Here is a 19,889-nt window from a genome sequence, read left to right as displayed (position 1 = left end):
ACATTTCATGCGGTGATTCCTTGGCTCTCAATAAAACTAAAAACGAAATCTCTGTCTTTTTAGAATGAGTGTTTTACTACTTTTTGATTTGGATGATTTATAAATGCACTTTAAGGGTTCCATAATAGTTCTGTAATTCTGAAAGTTTTAATCGAAATCATAATCTTTAAATACTAACACAATAATGTTCATTCAAATTCTAAATTTTGAAGAGAAAAAGGGGCTAAAAATTAAAGCATAGTATTTAGCTGATAATGCAAAGGCTTACATTTAATTGCGGAAATAAAAACTCTGTTTAAGGCTTTGAAATCTTTTTGTCTTTCAATAACATGACTTTTCAAATCATAGCTATTATGTTAAAACCTAATTGTCCAAAATCCAAAGGGCTGGATTCTTGGTTAACACAAATCACTCACCGCTCTTTAGCACATGCACCCACTATAACTGGGGCTTGACACGCTGAGAAGTTTTTGCCCCTTCTCTTTGACATTTTAATGCACTATCTCCATTAATGCATTTCCACATCAGTGGCTCTTGGTCCATCAGCAGAATTGCATCACACTGGCTTCAGAGGAAAATAACCCAGAAAAAGTGCCTTGCTGGCAAATGGCAACACAGGATATGAATTATAGATATACCTCAATAAAGAACAGTGGCGGGAAGGTGTGTCTATGGGGTGCCATGAGGCACAGATGGACGCCACTGTGTATCTGTATATCCAACAAGCCAGCCCAATTCACTTGTATTTGTAAACAGACCCAGCTCCTTCCAAGCAGAGGAAGGCGGCTAGTCACATTCTCTCACACAACAGTCAGCTCCTCCAACAGCAATACGGTGGGGTCACTACTGATCTAGCTACCTTATGGAATGTATTCACCCTGTTAACGAGTGGTTAAGATTTAAAAATAATCTTAACGAAAACTCCCAATTTCCTAATTGACTCAATATAAAACATTTGAAAGCTAATTTCAGTGCTCCTAGTTTCTGGTATGATATAGTATTAAAAGGTACGTCTACAGAATTATATCTGTGGTATTCAGTACTAAAACCTCCCTTCTAGTCAAGAGTAACAAGACTTTTCAAATGAATTCATTTTGCTCCCTTTTGTTTCAAAACTAAGAAGTCTGAGACTTCTCCTCTGACGCTCAGTTAGTCTACCAATGACTCTCAGAGACAACAAAGGAACAGTAGCCCTGTACCAGCATCACTTAGGTATGCACGTGTATCCGTGTAAATATCACTGCCTTCCCACTCTGCTCCTCCACAACTGGGAGTATGTCAAAAACCACACTCCTGTCGCAACAAGTTAAATATACTAAAGCAGTGTTGCTAAAAGCCTCAAACAGTGAAAAGGACAGAAATTCAAACCCACCCTTGGGCCTGCAAGTAACTGTTACTTATCTCACAAGGTGCCTGACTCTGGAAATAATCTAACTCAAGCTGCATGTGAGAGTCTACCTGGGAATGTGCAAAGCATGCATTTCCTTTTAGGTGCAAGAGAGGTAATAAAATTCACGTAACAGAAAAAAATTCAGATTTCAATGAAAGAGGTAGAAGATCCATTAAGATATCCATTACTATTTGGCTTCTAATAGCAGGATTGCCTTTAGATATGATGAAGGACAAAAATGAAGAGCTATTTTGTTTTGTAACAAACCAAAACAAAAAAGTTCAAAGAGCAACAGGACCAGGTGACACAGACCCTGCTCCTGCCTCAGCGATCCTGAGTGGGTGACCCTGTAGGTCTTAGTTGACTCTACCATAGAATCAAGAAGTAGAGGCTGGGTAACATCTAGAACCTTCCTTGTTCTGAGATCCTATCATTCTATAATTGAAACTCTGCATCCTTGTGGAACCTCTTCTTATGAACATAGTATTATCTTAAAGATCCCTGCCAGAATTTTGACACAAACAATCTCACGCCATTCAAAGACTTGATCAAAATTTATGTATGTGAGGTGCTAGGGTGGCAGGCCTTAAGGAATTAAAATGTTTGTCCATCTACCCTGGCTTCAAGATCTAGGGCTTGTGAGAATTTCTGTAAGTTCAGTAAAATTATGCTTCCTCCCAGAGCTCATTTCCAAGAAAAAATTCTGAATAATGCTGAAATTTCCAAACCCACAAATCAGTTTTATTTTGAAGAGCTGTCAACTGCTAGACATCAACAGCTACCAGCTAGGATGAATAAATTGATGTGAGGCACATGGAATGATGTGGGAAAGTTATATACCTGTGCATGTGTGCACGCACAGGCTTTAGGCACAACGGATTCAGTCATTTAAAAACGATTACAAGGTCAGGAGTAATGGCTCACGCCTGTAATCCCAGCACTTTGGGAGGCTGAGAAGAGAGGATTGCTTGAGGCCAGGAGTTCATGACCAGCCTGGGCAACATAGTAAGAATCTGTCTCTTACAAAAAAGTAAAGATAAAATCAGCCAGGTATTGTGGCACGTGCCTGTAGTCCCAAGTACTTGGGAGGCTTGAGGTGGGAGGATTGCTTGAGCCCAGGAATTTGAGGCTGCAGTGAGCTGTATTAAAGCCTGTGCTTAGCCTGGGACCCACAGCAATACTCCTTAGGAAGTGGTAGGCCAAAGTTCTTCCTAAGCTTCTGGCAAACTTTGGCTCACCTATGCTCAGGTAATGGCTCAGAATCCTCCAAAATGATGCTACAGACAGCCATCAAAACTGATCTGAAGATGGATGGAACTCATTTGCCATTCCTGGGGTTTTAGTCAGATCACCTAGTATTTCCGACCTTCTGTTTCTCACATCTTCAAATGTATATTCCTTAGCTAGCAATGCTTCAAAACTGCAAAGAACAACGCATTTTCTGATTAAAAGTGTATCAGTGTGTAGGAGGGGGAGGGTTCTGTAACAGCTATTACTTAGAAACCACTACCTTCAAACGTCTGGATATTATTGCATAGTGAATCTAGTATCTGAACAAAAAGACTCACCAGATTCTATTGTGAATCCTCTGATAATCAAAATGAGGAATTTACTCAAAAGGTGAAAAAGAAAAAAAAATAATCTATGTTTCTAAATTTATTCAATGCAGCAGGTCGATTTTACCCTCTTACTGTCACTCTCAAAGGAATTAATAAAACTGCTTCTAACCAGCTAAACTTGCATGCGTTTTTCCCTCTATACTATCTTAGATTTGACCAGCTGAGAAAATCTGAAGCGTAACTGCCACAATCCTTCATTTTTATAACGAGCATTCTGTTTTTGTCTAATTGCAGGCACACACTCACTCACGCTCCACCTTCATCATTAATTTGTTCTTTTCAGATTTTTCCACGGGCTCTAGGTCCGTTGGGATTCTGCCTTGAGCAAGAAGTCACTCCCACAAACTCTGTGAATCCTGTGCTCCTGAAAGGTCTGCACTATGGTATTTCTTCCTCTCCCAAAGAGAAACTAACATTTAGCAAATCGATTTTCTAATTGCCTAACTTTAACGTAACAGAGCCATCGATGGGGGAACAAAAACCAAAGCAAAAACATGAGTTTGCTGCCATGATCTGTTAAATAAGTAAAGCCAAAGCATGTTGAAAATCAGATTTCTCAACCCATAGCACTAAAACATGTCACACGCATGTTTTCTCATATTCAGGCTTCTGCTTTTAAAAAAGGCACAACACAGGTTATGTGTATTGCGAAGTGAACAGAAGGAAGATTTAAAATAGAAATAAAACTTAGCTTCTTTCTTTTTTAGAAAGAATAGTGTAGACATAAAAGTTAAAATTCACTGCTAACAGTCACGGGGCTACGGATATGAGCCCTTGCCAAGCGTGCTCCATAAGATTTACATAGAATAACGCCAACATTTTTCTTTTTCTTATTTTTAATTAAGGAGGAGGTGTTATATTCTAAGGAAGCTATCTGGATGCTGCTGGCTGAAATACAGATTTGATCTCCTCGTGCTGGTTAGCTAACATCGATTTTCTGCCCCAGTGGAAGAGATTTCACTCTGATGCATGCCATTTAAATTCATTTTACACAGCTGCTTAATGTGGCTTGGCAAAGCACAGCCAAAGTAGCTTTGTGGGTCTAGAGAGGCCTCCGGAGTTGGTAAAGGGACAGATCTATGGATTAGCTGCAGATGATGAATGCTTTCTTCCTCCAACTGTTATCTTCCTACTGACTCATGAACTGACCTTGAAGGTACCACAGGCAAGTGACAAAGAGGAAAAGACCATTTCCCCAGAATAAGCACGTTTCCCTCCTTCTATGTTTGTTATTTCACTTTGAGGATGACGTTCACAAGATTCTGTACACTTAGGGCCATGTTTACAGATTTTAGAACTCTCTCTTCCAAAATTATCATTTGCTCTAAATAAATGTAAACTGAACGATTAAATGAAACTATTAAGAAGCCCTCTCTGTCAGGGATTCCTAACCAGCAGCGAAAGCACAGCTCTCTAAGTTTACCGTTTAAACAAAGTTAGGTGAGAGTTCCCTGTTCGATTTTAACCAAAGATGAGGCATATCTTGACTAAAAGTAACTCCCAAACATGATTAAGTCTGCACAGAATGATAGAAATAATTTTTCTGCTAAGCAATTCACTCAATAATAATAGACTTCAAGAGCATTTACAAACCTAAACATGGTGACAGAAGCTGATATTGCACCGTTTTGCAGTAGGAAGGAAGAGATACGTTTTGTTGCTGTATGTAATTCCTGTATTGAAACTGGGAATAATATGGCAACACTGTGTTTAGAGAGAAAATTCTCTGTTGGATTATTTTGTTGTATTTTCCTGGTGACTTCAATATTCTAATATTCGCTGGAGAAGGAAATAATGGAAGTCTTTGGCACAGACATTTGCTTGGTGGTGATATAATGAAACCCCTCCTAGGTCCTATGAATAGCCTGTGTCAGCCTGACTGCAGCGACTCTCTTGTCAAATGAGACGCTATGCTCTTAATTTGGGGGTGGGTATGGCTGTGTCTCACTGTAGTGGCAGGAGTGATAATACAGTCATGAGAACAGCGCTGCACAACACAGGTTCCTAGACAAAACAACGACAACAATGGGGGGAATGACGCCAGAAAAGGTGACTTCATGACTTGGACACAGATGACAGTTTCTATTTCCCTCTCAGGCATGAAGGGAGGCAGCCATGCCGAAAGCCATGCACGACAGGACCTAGGACGCATGCAGGTGTCCACCGAACGGCCACGGTACTGTTCATGAGAAGGAAAACCGAAACAAACACAGCGACACAAATGGACAAAAGGACAACCCCCTCGGAGACGGGTTTCCTGTTAGGTCTCTCGCTTTCTTGGTTTGGGTGTTCTTTTGTGGCCAGATGGCACGATCGTTAACAGGTTCAGGGAAAACGCCCAGGTCCCGCAGCAAGTCGGGGTGTGTTGCTACCTACCCGTACTGGTCAGGCTGGTGCGCCATGGGAGCCTGAGAGTTGCCATAGTTGGGGTGCTGGGAAGAAAACATGGGGCGTCCGCCAGCCCCAGACTGGCTGGGATAAGCAGGCGACCTAATGTATGGTGGCCTAAAGTGGAACAGAAGAACAGCTTCTTGGGATTTGTTCTGATGCACAAGCATGAATCCCTGTCTATCTGTCACCCCTACACATAGGTGCGGGGCTCACAGACCACGGAGGCAAGCTGGGTATCCTGCACCCTGCCGCTGCCTGAGGGGTGGGGGGGGGGGACAGAAAATGCCTCTAACAAAAGTGTGTGGACAGGCAGAGAAAAGTAAGATTCTCAACTCCAATCTCCATTTACATTTTAAAGTATAGCTTTGACTTTGGGAAAAGTAAACAAGAAGATATCCAGCCCCCATTTAAACTCCTGGGGAGCTAAAATGGGCAGCAAGTGAAGGCAAGGCTTTGGAATGGACTGGGCATTAGAAACAGAAAATGGCAATGCATGGATGTGTATTTATATACTGATTACTACAAAACCATATAAACACTGACTCGGAAAGGGGGCACGCATGGCTTTGTAACCACACAAAATCATGCCTGGCTCTCTGTGGCTATCTTCTGAGGTTCCTCTCAAAAAGGCTGTGTGCCAAATGCAATCGCATACTTTCTACTTAAAAAAAAAAAGAAAATAATGTGTGCTTTATGAGCTGCAACAATGGACAATTCATTTAAACTTGAATTAGAACTTCAGTTTTGAACAGCCAGACCAGTTTCCACAGACAGGTTTACAAAAACATTCCCCTAAAGCCTGTGTGGGTTCGGCAGACGGCTGCTGGAGTCCAGGAGGCTGTAAGTAACTGCGATGTGGAGACCAAAAGTCAGATAATGATTGATTTTAATTTTTATTTCCTCAACGGAAATTTATTATTATTTGGAGAAAACACTAAGTCTGGCGAGGTCCCACATTCCTCAGATAGCAGCTTTAGAAGAAAAGTAACAAAAGACACGTTTAAAAACACACACACGCACACACATGCACACACGCACACACACCTTAGCTTTTATTTCTCTTTGACAAATATCAGAATCTTCTACCCTTGCTTCTGAAGATTAAGATATACATTTTTCAAAGTACTTTGCTTCAAAACTTATTTACATGTGCTTTAAAAACATATTCACCTTTGCCTTATACATTTTAAATTATATTATTTTTATCCAGGTCAAGTATGTACTTCAAGAATTAATCTTTAAAGTCGGGATTAAAAATGAGTTAAGTAATTGAAGCTAAAGCCAAACTTTCGAAAATACGGTCTTTGCTTTTTCAACCATAGTTTGGTTTGGACAGATAGAAAGATATGCCTGGAAAAATAAAATGTAGCCTAAGAATGTAAAGTATATAAACCTCACACATATATAAGATATGCCTGGAAAAATAAAATGTAGCCTAAGAATGTAAAGTATATAAACCTCACACATATAGACAAACACACAATACACATGTATACATACAAAGTTTCCATTTTATGAAGATTCTTATGGGAGAGTGAAAAGGGTCAGGGGGTGTGTTTCCTTTTCAACGTTTTAGAATTTAAATGGTTTCTGAGCCTTAGTATTTCCTGCTTAAAACTCACTGCTTCAACCGGTACCACATAGACACTTCCCTGTGTGACTGGCTCTGGTTTGCTGCTGCGATGACTATTTAGACATTTCCAATCGCCTCCCACGACTGCCATGCCCACTGCTCACATCCCTTCCTCATGTATGATAATACATGGTTTGTCACTCAGTTCTCTGACCTTGATGCTACAAAATGTATTTAACACAAAAAGAACGGCCAAGCACAGTGATATTCTACTGCTCTGTGTGACCCTGGGGAACAATGCGGCTATGTGCGCAGTCACGTGGCCACGCGTAGACACACAGCGTACCTGCCCGGGGCGTGCTCCTGGGTGGCGTACCTGCTTTGTGCTGAGTTCGCAGCAGCCTGCATCACTGCTGCGGCTGCCTCCTGTGCCTTACGGTTCACAGTTGGCATTGGCGGCCCCATTCCTGGCCCTCCCTGCTGAGACATGCCAGGAGAACTGGGGGTCATGCTGCTCATATTTCCAGGAAATGGTCTGTTCTGCATCCCAGCTGATGGCATTCGTCCCAGGGGCACAGCACCACATGGCTGGCTTGGCCCTTGTCCATGCATCTGGTTGTTGGCACTGATACCCATACCGGGCCCTGGGCCGCTGTAGCTTGCACTGGGCACCCCACTATACGCTGGGGGTCTGGAGTAGTTACCTAAACAAAAAGCAAACACAAAGTAAAGCCTTTTATTTAATCTTGTGACAACATTCACTGGAAACACTTTTTGTCCAACAATGCGATCAGCACGGAGTATTAGTTATGACCCTTATTGGCCCTTCCTGCTGGTGCTGGTGAAGCTGCCAACCTCAGACATGCTCTCTCTGCACACCCCCAGGCCCTCAGAGAGTGACCCAAATACAGACAGCCCCAGAGGACCACTGTGCTGTGAAGAGAAATTCAGGCTGGTCATAAAAAGCAAAAACAAAAAAACCCCAAAAAACAAAAACCCTACGAATAGGCAAGGGCTACCGAGTGCTGCCTCCACCCATTCAACGATGCACATTCTTGGTTTTTTTTTTTTTTTTTTTTTTTGAGACTTAGTCTCGCTCTGCCACCAGGTTGGAGTGCAGCTCCATGATAATGACTCACTGCAACCTCTGCCTCTCAGGTTCAAGTGATTCTCCTGCCTCAGCCTCCCAAGTAGCTGGGATTACAGGTGCACGCCACAAAGCCCAGTTTATTTTTTGTATTTGTAGTAAAGACGGAGTTTCACTGTGTTAGCCAGGATGGTCTTGATCTCTTGACCTCGTGATCTATCGCCCACCTTGGCCTCCCAAAGTGCTGGGATTACAGGCGTGAGCTACGGCGCCCGGCACATTCCTGTGTTTTAACTAAAATGGTGAGCAGCACTCAGACCGTACCACTAGGTCATTGCTACCTTCAACAATCATGAGACAGGGCTCAAAAAGACAACGTGTAGGAAGAGATGCACATGCGGTCCAAATCACCCTTTAAAGTCCCACAGGAAGATGTTGCAGGAACCTCACGTGAGCCCCCGTTTCCCTCTAAGCTGGGAATAATTTTTTCTTTTTTTTTTTTCTTGGGTACTGGCATCAAGCGGCTGGTTTGTGCTGGCTTCCACATCTCGGAAAACTGTCCCAGCACCAGCATGGTCCAGGTGGCAGGAGGGCTGGCGGGAAGAGCTGGGGGGGGGGGCAGCGAGGGCTGGTGGGCACGGCCAGAGGGGGGTGGTGAGGGTTGGTGGGCAGGGCAGGGGCAGGGGTGAGGGCTGGAGGGCAGAGCTGGGGGGCTGAGGGCCAGCGGGCAGAGCTGGGAGGTGATGGCTGGTGGGCACAGCTGGGGGGGTGAGGGCTGGCAGGTAAAGCTGGGGGGTGCGTGCCAAAGAGCAGAGCTGTGAGGGTGAGGGCTGGAGGGCAGATCTGGGGGAATGAGGGCTAGCGGGCAGAGCTGGGGGGGTGAGGGCTGGCAGGCAGAGCTGGGGGGGTGAGGGCTAGCGGGCAGAGCTGGGGGAGTGAGGGCTGGAGGCCGGGGTGAGTGCTGGCGGGCAGGGCTGGAGGCAGGGGTGAGGGCTGGTGGGCAGGGCTGGAGGCAGGGATAAAGCGCCCAGTGGCACCTCTTGGCCCTGGTACACACTGGCCACTGCCCTGGCTGTCTCTGTAGGCGTTTTCTCTTTCCTTTCACACCTTTTACTTTGATTGTGTGTAGATAAATTCAATTAAATCAAAGGTACACATGACACTACTTCAGTCATAAGAGCTGCTGAACTATCGTGTGTGCTGGGGACCTGGTTAAGTGCTTTGCACCAATGAATTCATTCATTTCTCCCAGTAAGCATGTGAAATATAGATACCCCAGAACTCCATTTACAAATGAGAAAAATCAAGAGCTAGAAGATTAGGACTGAAGTTCAAGCAAACTGACTCTGGGACCCATGTATTTAACCAATCACACTGCTGCCTCCCGATAAACGACTGCTGAAACTACATAAATGTAAAAGACAAGTGCGTGCAGAATATGGATTCGTGTTTCCCAATCAGTCCTCACTACTTTCTGGAAGCCTTTCCCCATCCATGTAACATAACTATACACGTATTGTATGCCAAAAGCTGTTCTAGGCCTGGGCGATGTAAAGCTAAATACAATCCGATTCCTGAACTTGAGAAGCTCCGATCTAAATGGGTGAGCATGTGCGCACGTGTGTGCATGCATGTGCGTGCATGTGTGCGTGTGCAGTAAAGCAGTGTGGGCAAGAACAAGAAAAAGTATAAAAGCAAAACAAAAAAAGCATACAATGTGAAAAGTGCAAGAGGGAAGGGAAAGTGAGTCTGATGGGGGCTGACGGCATGAGGGTCCCTATGGTGGGGGTTAGTGGAGTCCTCTGAATGAGCACTCCTGGTGCTGAACCCTCAGGAGCTGGCTTCTGGGGCTAGGTGAGGCTCCACTGCCTGCCTGCAGGACCTCGGGAAAGCTGCTTTCATCTGTTGTTTCATTCTCTTCTCTGTAAAACAAAGATAATCCTAACGCTGTCCGTGTGAAGAGGTGTTCTCCAGATTAAACCATCTAATGTATGTGAAGTATCTGACTTGTGGGTGCCACTTGATGGGGCTTCATTGTTGGCTGGGGGCTAAGGCAGAAGAGGCAAAAGGGCACTTATGGCTGAGATGCTGGGGACATCAGCTGGATGGCAAGAGCAGACCAACTCAGGACCACCACTGGGGCGCTGCGTGTGGCTGTCCGGGGCACAGAAGGGAGAGGCTGGGTCCGGAAGGGCCTTGTGTACCAGGCTTCTAAGTTGAGGTTTATCTTGTCAATAAGGAGAAGCTTCTCAAGGATTTCCAGCAGAGATAGGATTGGATTAATAACTGCAGTAAAAGCAAACAATTAATATTTACTATGTGCTAAGCTCAGTTCCAAGTTCTTTGTGTTAATTCACTTGATCCCCAAAGCCTAGGAGGTACACATTATTATAATCCTCATGCTGGAGATGAGGGGCCTGTGGCCCAGGGCTGTGAATACAACAGATGTCCCATGGTCACATGGCTCACAACTGGAGGACCCAGGTCTGAGTCTCGGCAGTCCCGAGTGTAGCTTAGAGTCCAAGCATGACACACTCTGCTACACAGTCTCTCAAATACTTCAGAAAAAGCATTTTTATTTATTTATTTATGAGATGGAGTTTCGCTCTTGTAAATCAGGCTGGACTGCAATGGCGCGATCTCGGCTCACCGCAACCTCCGCCTCTTGGGTTCAGGCAATTCTCCTGCCTCAGCCTCCCGAGTAGCTGGGATTACAGGCACGCACCACCATGCCCAGCTAATTTTTTGTATTTTTAGTAGAGACGGGGTTTCACCATGTTGACCAGGATGGTCTCGATTTCTTGACCTCGTGATCCACCCACCTCAGCCTCCCAAAGTGCTGGGATTACAGGCTTGAGCCACCGTGCCCGGCCCAAGCACATTTATTAACAAGGTTATCGCAATGGTCAAAACCGGCTGTCTTAAATTCACACATGTAAAGCTCTATCACCTACAAATCTGCAAGAGACTCTGCAGACTTCTCCACATTGCCTGTGCATCTGCCCTGCTAGCGCCACTGTGTGCATTTTCACTCGGCTGTTCAGGAGACATGTATTATTCCCTACAGGCCACTGTCCATGCAGATGTGGGCAGGCACACCTGTTCTGTCAAGGGCCAGGTAGAAAACAGTTTAGGCTTTTGGGGCAAACAGCCTCTATCACAATTACTCAGGTCCTGCCACTGTAGCCCCCAAAGCAGCCACACACATAGATGGGAATGGTGGTGTTCCAATAAAACTTTATTTAAAAAAACAGGTGGTGGGCCAGAGCTGGCCATAATCTGTGGAATCCTGATACAGACCGGTTTTGGGACAAGCTAATAAACTGCTACACTAGCAATGGTCAAGTAAGAGCTGGTGAAGTCAGCAGCTTCCTTAACCCTGAACACCGTCTGGAAGGCTGAGAAAGGCTTTGGGGGATGCCAGAGTGTGGCAACAACAGATCTGAGGAACTGGGAAAGAAAGCAGAAGACCGGAAGACACAGTGGGACAGGAAACAGGAACAGAAGAGGCACAGCGCAGGTACCTCGGGTGCGCTGGGCCACATACCATTAGCCTTTGACGGCCGGCTTCTTAAACTGCTTCGGCAGGAAGAGGCACTGCTTTTGCACAACTGAGATTTGCAGATATTATCAAACTTTGTTTTCGAGTTAAAATAAAAAACAAGAAAAAACACCACTGTTCATCAGTTTCAAACTTCTTTACAAAAATTTCTTAAGTTTCTTTTGACTCTCCCATCCCATGGGACACACATACGCTCCCGTCTGTTTTCCCATCACGCGGCCTTGGCGGAAAAGGCACCTTCTGCACGCCCTGGTAGGGGCACAGAGCAGGGGCCAGCTGTCCCAGCTGCTGGGCCCTTCCTCTTCCCACGCTTACCCAGAGACAGCCCCTGTCCTCACGATTCCTCCTCCTCCTCCTCCTCCTCCTCCTCCTCCTCCTCCTCCTCCTCCTCCTCCTCCTCCTCCTCCTCCCAGAGCTCACAACCCTGGAGCTTCCAGATGATCTGATAAGATCAGCAAAATACAGTGCTCCTTCTTGGCTCTTGCTTTTATTAAAAATAAATGTACTCATTCATAGTTTGAATGCACAAATAATTAATTCACATATTCATGCTATGACTTGAGGGCTTGTTTCCACCCTCCCCCAACACTAGATAAGTGACTCACTTGGTAAGAAGCCTCTTTCAGTGAAAACATATGTGCCCTTTGCTTTCGAAGGAAATGAAATAACGCTTTAATCTTGTTTTTGGAAACAAGGGTTTAGACTATACCCATCATGAAGTTTTATTAGAGAAATGAAGTTTCTGATTTTGTTGAACTCTGCTTATATAAAGCTGGAATGGGGAAATTCCAGGGTTTAACTGGCAGTCAAGGGCTGTATTTTAATGAACATGAAAGAAACTACAGAGAAGTTTGGTTACCCTGTACCCTACCTCCATCTCTCATTCATGTTACATATTAAGGAGGGATGAGCTGTTTCAAACGCTTTGCTCAATTCGGCAGCTGGTCTTCGTCTCCTGGCAGGAAGTACCTGCAAACCTGGTGGAGCACTCGTTCGAGCACATCCATGCACATCAAGACACCCGTGCACACACTTGTGCTTAGAAGGGTGCTTAGGCCCGGGGTGCCAATCTATTTCTCTCCCATCAGTTGGGTTAATTCCATGAACTGTCACTCAAAAGGGCACGTCAAGGAAATATGTTCTAATTACAGAGGCCTCGATCAGATAGAAGAAATACAAAGTCTCCCTTTTTTTTTCTTTGAAACTTTCCTGATGAAACTCATGTGCCAGGATAAAAATAGTTTCTACAGGCTTAAAATGGTTTAAAAGGCAGCAAAATCTGGGTGTGAACACTGGTTCTGACACTCCCTAGCAGTGTGACAAGCTGTTTCACCTCTCCAAACTGTGGATCTGTCATCTGTAAAGTGACGACAATGATGAGTAAGAGGTTGAAAGTAACGAGTGCAACGCCAGGCACAGCGCGGCCCAGCAAATGACAGCTGCCATCGTCATCAACGGCCGTAGCATCACTAACATCACTCCCACCATTTTAAAAAATGTGTGCACCGGCAAAAAATGATTCATGCACCCCAACCACACGATAACGTATCTTTCTTCCCAAAATAAACAAAAACCAAATATGTAAGCCAAGCAAAATATGAGCGGCAAAGCCAGGAATGAGAAGCGCAATCTTATTTCCATGTTCCGCTAATAGGTTAGTCATTTGTTGGCACTGGCTTTGACAGAAAACAGATGGATCCAGCATTAAGCACAATGCAGGCGGCAGATGCCGGGCCAGCCCACCTCAGCTGGACTGGTCTTGCAGCCAAGTCCAAGAGCCCACAGTTTTCAAGTGGGTTCATCTTGGCACACGAGCTTTGGAAAATTGGTCACCAAATGAATTCAGATTTCTACGCACCAGGAGTTACATTCAAGCACCAGAGAGAAGGAGCAGAAGCTCGACCCTATTCAAGTCATCATCATAATTTCAGGCAGATCACAATAATTCTGTACCTGACTCCAGAATATTTCAATCCATACTCAGAGCTTTCCGTAAACTACTGAATGTTTCCACCCATACGTGAAATTTTGCTTATAAGTTTCAGTCACTCAACAGTTATGAACAACTACTGTGCGCAGGGTTCTGCGTTACTCCCTATATGATGGGAAGATAAAATGGAGGCACAGGCCATAAATCAGAAATCTTACCCTTGCGGAAAAAAGAAATGCTTAATCAGCTACATACTGTGATAAAGGTAGTTGTGAATTGGGGCTAAATATTCATCTATCTTGTTTGGTAGCCAGTGATGTTTGCCATTTTTATAAGAGTTACTACAAAATACCATCTTTTTTTGAGACAGAGTCTTGCTCTGTCATCCAGCCTGGAGTGCAGTGGTATAATCCTGGCTCAACGCAACCTCTGCTGCCCCAGTTTAAGTGATCCTCCCACTTTAGCCTCCTGAGTAGCTGGGATTACAGGCATGTACTACCACGCAAGGGTAATTTTTGTATTTTTAGTAGAGACGGGGTTTCGTCATGTTGCCAGCACTGCTCTCAAACTCCTGGCCTCAAGCAATACACCCACCCCAGACTGGGATGCTGGGATGACAGGTGCCAGCCAACGTGCCCAGCTTTGTCATGTCTATTGAGATATAAATTACATACAATAACAAAAATCTATAATCCTGTAATTAACAGCACAGTCAAGGTACAGAATATTTCTCTCACAAGAAATGAAAGGAGGGGACAGTTCCCTCTTTCCCTTCTCTAAGTCCACCTCATCCCCACACCACCCCCTGGCAACCACTGATCTGATTTCCATTCATGTCATTTTATTTCCCTGCAATGTCGCATGGAGTCACACAGCATGGGCTTTTGTGCTTGGCTTCTCAGCATCACGCCTTTGACATCTGGCCACACCGCTGCATATTTCCACAGCTTCCCTTTCAGCGCTGAGTACTAGTCCATTCTCGGATATGGTTTCTAGTTTTTGGCAATTACGAGTAGAGCTGCTAAAAATTTGTATACGGGTCTTTGTGTGGTAGGAATATGTTTCATTTTTCTTGGTAAAACCCTAGAAATGTGATTACTGGGCTATGTGATAAGCACATGTTTACGAGAAACTGTCAAGCTGTGGCTGCACTATTTTGTATATGTTCCCATCAAATACCGTGTGAGAGTGCTAACTGCCAGCACTTGATACTCCAATTTAGAAAAAATGAGCTATTTGAATCAATATGTAATAAAAATCAATGTGGTTTTAATTTTATTTCCCTAATGAAAAAAGATTTTGAGCATTTTTTTTAATGTGTTTATTTGCTGGTTATCATATTTAAGTAAGATCTTTTCTGTAAAAAACAAAGTTCTATTTTAATACAACTGTCAACTCTACCTTTCTACTTGGACCTATCCTCCAATGCTGCTCTTTTAGGCTTCAAGTAGTTAGATGACCACAAATACAAGTTCATCAGAATGAAAGCTGACTTACCCCAAGTTGCATTAAATCCCATTGTGGAAATAAACAGAGAGAATTTGTTTTCTGAACTATATATAAGGTACCGTATTTCTCTCGGGTCAATATGCACTTAAAAATTCTTTAAAATGTAAAACTTACACTATTACACAAAGTCTGTAAAAGAAGGAGAAAGACCTATTTTCTTACCTTGCAGTATCACTTCAATCTTTCACTTTTGGTCGTTTTTTTCCATTTGTTACAACAATTATTGTCCTCCTTTAAAAATTTAATTACAAAGTAATACAAGCTCAATGCAGAAAACATGGAAGCACAGAAACAGACAGAAATGATCCTTAGTCTCACCCCGCCAGGATAATATACCAGGTACGTAGCAGTGAATGGTCAACCCAATACCCATCAAGCTTCAAGGCAGGGGGAGGAAGGTGTTATCAGTGACTCTGGATTACTCCAAGTTAGCAAAATTCATTCAATTAAGGAAGAGTTATTAAGGGTCTCTTACATGCCAGGCTCTGTGCTGAATGCTGGGGATTAAGCAGTGAATGAAGACAAAGAACTTATATTCTGGTGGAAGGAAACAGGCAAGTAAAGAAATCGGGACAATGACATGTGGTGACAAGTGTGATGGAGAGAAACACAGGAGGGAGGACTCTGCAGAGTGGTGAGGCGAAGGGAGCCGTGTGCATGGCCGCTGTCTCTAGGGGCAGAGGCGGGCTCCTAACCGGGGCTAACATCACAGGCGGACCCTGAGGATATGTCGGCAGCAGAGGCGGACCAGACCCTGAGGATACATCGGACCCTGAGGATACGTCGCAGGCCAGCATTGGATGCTGAGGCAGCAAGTGTAGAAAAGGGGCCTCCCAAGAGGTGGGTCTCACTGTCTGGTTCTGGGCAGATGACCTCTGGAAAGCCACCTGTTAATCTAAAGCTCAGTTTCCACCTCTATAAAGAGGGTGCAAGAAAAACCCTCATGTGGTTGCTGTTGGGAAAAAAATTATAGTAACTATTGTTACACAACTGACAATGAATAGATAAAATCAGCCAAGCAATAGGCAAAAAGTGTTATTTTCATTTTTTTGAGACAAGGTCTTGCTCTGCAGACCAGTCTGGAGTGCAGTGGTGCGATCTCAGCTCACTGCACCCTCCGCCTGCCGGGTTCAAGTAATTCTTCGGCCTCAGCCTCAAGTAGCTGGGATTATAAGTGCATGTCACCATACCCAGCTAATTTTTTGTATTTTGAGTAGAGACGGGGTTTCACTGTGTCACCTGGGCTGGTCTTGAACTCCTAGGCTCAAGCAATCCACGTACCTCGGCCTCCCAAAGTGCTGGCATTACAGGCGGGAGCTACTGCACCTGGCCCAAAAAGTATTCTAATATTAATAACTGTATAATTAGTGAAAGGATATTATCTTTACATTATCATATTGCATGATATGCCTAATTTTACTTTCATCATGCAATTTATTCCTCAAACAGAAGAATGTATAAGAAAAGGTAAGCACTGACATTAAAAAAATATAAAAAGGCCGGGGGCAGTGGCTCACACCTGGCACTTTGGGAGGCCGAGGCAGCAGATCACTTGAGGTCAGGAGTTTGAGACCAGCCTGGCCAACACGGTGAAACCCCATCCCTACCAAAAATAAAAAAATTAGCTGGCTGTGGTGGTGGGCACCTGTAATCCCAGCTACTCTGGAGGCTAAGGCAGAAGAATCACCTGAACCCGGGAGGCAGAGGTTGGAGTGACCTGAGACTGTGCCACTGCACTCCAGCCTGAGAAATAGAGCAAGACCATCTTTAAAAAAATAAATAAAAATAAATAAATATAGCTATTAACCCAACTCAACAGTCGACTGCAGTGTGCAACAGTCATGTCTCTATGTTAAGAACAAAAAGCATCTAAGCATCAAAGTTATGGGGTCACACATTGCAGGGGCTGTGTCTCCAGACTCTGCTGCTGTGCCCTGCATACCCCACACAGACTGCAGGGGAAAGGAATCCCCTGAAGGTGGGCCAAGGAGGGTCCTGATCGGCCCCCACTGACCACAGGCAGAGGGACCCTTCTCCAGGGTGTCTGGTGCCGCTGACAGAGCTGTGAAATGTGTCAACAGGTAATTTCCTTTTAAACAAACATTCAAATAAATGGAAGAGCAATGGGCCTCATGAAAAGGTAGGTTCCTTGCTAAGAGGGCAAGTAAAGCTGCATGTCCACATCCCGTCTCTCTCCATGCCGCCCACTGCAGTCTTAATGAAGCCCCCCTGACAGGGCGGGTACAGCAGTGTGCTCCGTCACGGGCAAGGGCAGGGAGTGCACACCTCTTGAGTGCTGCCGATGCTAATTACTACAGTAAAACAATTAGCCTCACACTAGTCAAAATTAAAGTCGCTTGATTTTTTTCTCTTTTTCATTTTAAGTTGATTTGTACTATTTATTTTCCTGAGTTTTCTCCCTAATTCCCAGGTTTTGATAAAATCATGAAGTGATGCTCTTATAAAAATCACCATCATTATCAGACTAAGAAAAACTCACGCTGAAGTCTTGTAACTTGAAGGCTAGAGTCAGGCATCACAAGATGACTTGATTACATGAACCTATCCTTTGCTATGAAATAATCTAATTCAACTTTTATTTCTAATATTAGCAAGACAGATTTAGGGTATTTCCTGAGTAAAACATAACAGTATAAAACAAAGCACTGATCCTTTTGCTTTGCACTACCTATTTAACCAAAACACAAGGTTAAGATAAGAAGCAGCTGTGGCCTCATCAAGTGTATCAAGAAAATACCTATTTCAAGAAAATAATAAAATGAGCAGACTGAAGGGGAGTGACCTGCACAGTCTTTGGAACATCAGAGAAGAGGGTCTTGTCAATCTGCAGCACTGTCCAGAAGTCTTCTGTCCACACAAAATGAATCCATGTGGCAGACAGACCCACCTCTGCAGACGAGTAGCTGTAGTTAAGTCAATTCAATAATAAGACTGAGGTTCTCTCATGCCTACAATCCTAGCACTTTGGGAGGCCGAGGTGGGTGGATCATGTGGGCCCAGGAGTTTGAAACTAGCCCTGGGCCACATACTGAGACCGCAAGTCTATAAAAAAAAAAAAATTAGCCCAACGTGGTGGTGCATGTCTGTGGTTCCAGCTCTTAGAGAGGCTGAGGTGGGAGAATCACTTTAGCCCAGGAGCTCAAGGTTGCAGTGAGTCAAGATTGCATCACTGCACTTTAGCCTGTGTGACAGAGTGAGACTCTGTCTCAACAACTAACCAACCAGCCAAAGACAGAGGTTCTGAACTTAGAAGAGTAAAGACTGAAATCCTGGGTCTCAGTGACTGCAGGGCCTATAAGGTACCCACAAGGAGCTAGTGTGCCCACAACTCTGGACATTTATACCTTGATCCTCTAGAACCACAACAGTTTAAGAGTATTGCTGTGTAATTCACTAGTCTGGAACTGTATTCATTCAACTGAGTATCATTTAAAGTTTGCCTTTGCTGAACTTATGAGACACATTCAATGAATGAAGAAAAAAAGGAAAATTTCTAGATAGCATCTAATTTATTTTGGTGAAAAAAAAACTTCAAACCCTTCTGAAAAACACCTTTACCAAAGTAATTTAGAAATAAAAGGTTCATCAGACTCACCTACTTGTAAGTCCTCTGCTTCCTAAGACATACACAATAAAAATCAGGCATAAACCCAGGTGTCAGCAAGACCCGCGTGCTGTCTGTGGTGGCCCTACATCGATTCCCACAGGCTATTACAGAGCGAGTGATGCCCGGGAGAAATCCAGACCAAGGTAATACCACTTACCCCCAGCAAAACTAAGGCCAAAGTGTGTGTATTTTGTAACTAGCAATAACATGCAAAAAGTATTTCTGGATAGACAGTGTGACAGACATTCCTCTAGAGAACACAAAAAACAAACAAGATAGGTTTGTCCTTAAGAAATAAAAAGGCTATGGATACAAAACTGAGTTTAGCTCTCTTTTTCCCATACAAATTCACTTATTAATAATTAACATGTTAATCACACAATCCTTTCTATTTATTAAAGCAAGTCCCCATAGTCCTCTTTCCTTGCAAACACTTTGCAAGGGTAGTTATTATTACATGTGCTTGAAGGTAGCAAATTGCTGTTTCATAAAATATACTGTAAACATTTTTACACATTCAGATTGGCTTCATTTATTTAACAATTCAGATCTTATAGTACTAATATACATTTCTAACATTCTCCCTTCTTCACATCATAGAAATTTTATTTGATTTTTTTTTTTTTAGACAGAGTTTCGCTCTTCTTACCCAGGCTGGAGTGCAATGGCGCGATCTCGGCTCACCGCAACCTCCGCCTCCTGGGCTCAGGCAATTCTCCTGCCTCGGCCTCCTGAGTAGCTGGGATTACAGGCACGCGCCACCATGCCCAGCTAATTTTTTGTATTTTTAGTAGAGACGGGGTTTCACCATGTTGACCCCAGGATGGTCTCGATCTCTCGACCTCGTGATCCACCCGTCTCGGCCTCCCAAAGTGCTGGGATTACAGGCTTGAGCCACCGCGCCCGGCCTATTTGATTTTTTAAGACAGGGTCTCGCTTTGTCACCCAGGCTGCAGAGCAGTGACATGATCTGAGCTCACTGCAGCCTCAACCTCCTGGGCTCAAGTGATCCTCTGACGTCAGCCTCCTGAGTAGCTGGGACTACATGTGTGTGCCATCACACCTGGCTAATTTTTTTTGTATCTTTTTGTAGAGATGAGGTTTCACCATGTTGCTCAGGCTGGTCTCAAACTCTTGGGCTGAAGTGATCAGCCTACCTCAGCCTTCCAAAGTGCTGGGATTACGGGCATGAGCCACCAT

The 19,889-nt window shown here is 44.1% G+C and overlaps 1 protein-coding gene across 11 annotated transcripts in view; it reads right to left on the bottom strand.

Moving 5' to 3' along the window:
* ARID1B (AT-rich interaction domain 1B) overlaps positions 1-19,889 on the bottom strand; it is a 437,005-nt gene that overhangs the window by 57,401 nt on the left and 359,715 nt on the right. For 5 of the 11 annotated variants that reach the window (XM_035297021.3, XM_035297024.3, XM_035297026.3 and 2 more), the window contains 2 exons: positions 7,350-7,677; positions 5,386-5,514 (listed from right to left, as the gene is read on the bottom strand). The exons of 1 other annotated variant lie outside the window; for it this stretch is intronic. In XM_035297021.3, coding sequence (XP_035152912.2) covers positions 5,386-5,514; positions 7,350-7,677 — 457 coding nt within the window. The remainder of the gene's footprint in view (positions 1-5,385; positions 5,515-7,349; positions 7,678-19,889) is intronic. 5 more of the 11 variants (XM_035297023.3, XM_035297027.3, XM_035297025.3 and 2 more) reach the window with 1 other exon arrangement.

The sequence above is a fragment of the Callithrix jacchus genome, chromosome 4 (genome assembly GCF_049354715.1).
Source record: "Callithrix jacchus isolate 240 chromosome 4, calJac240_pri, whole genome shotgun sequence".
Classification (NCBI taxonomy): Eukaryota; Metazoa; Chordata; class Mammalia; order Primates; family Cebidae; genus Callithrix; species Callithrix jacchus.
Note: the sequence above shows the minus strand (reverse complement) of the source record. Positions and strands in the feature narration are given on the sequence as shown.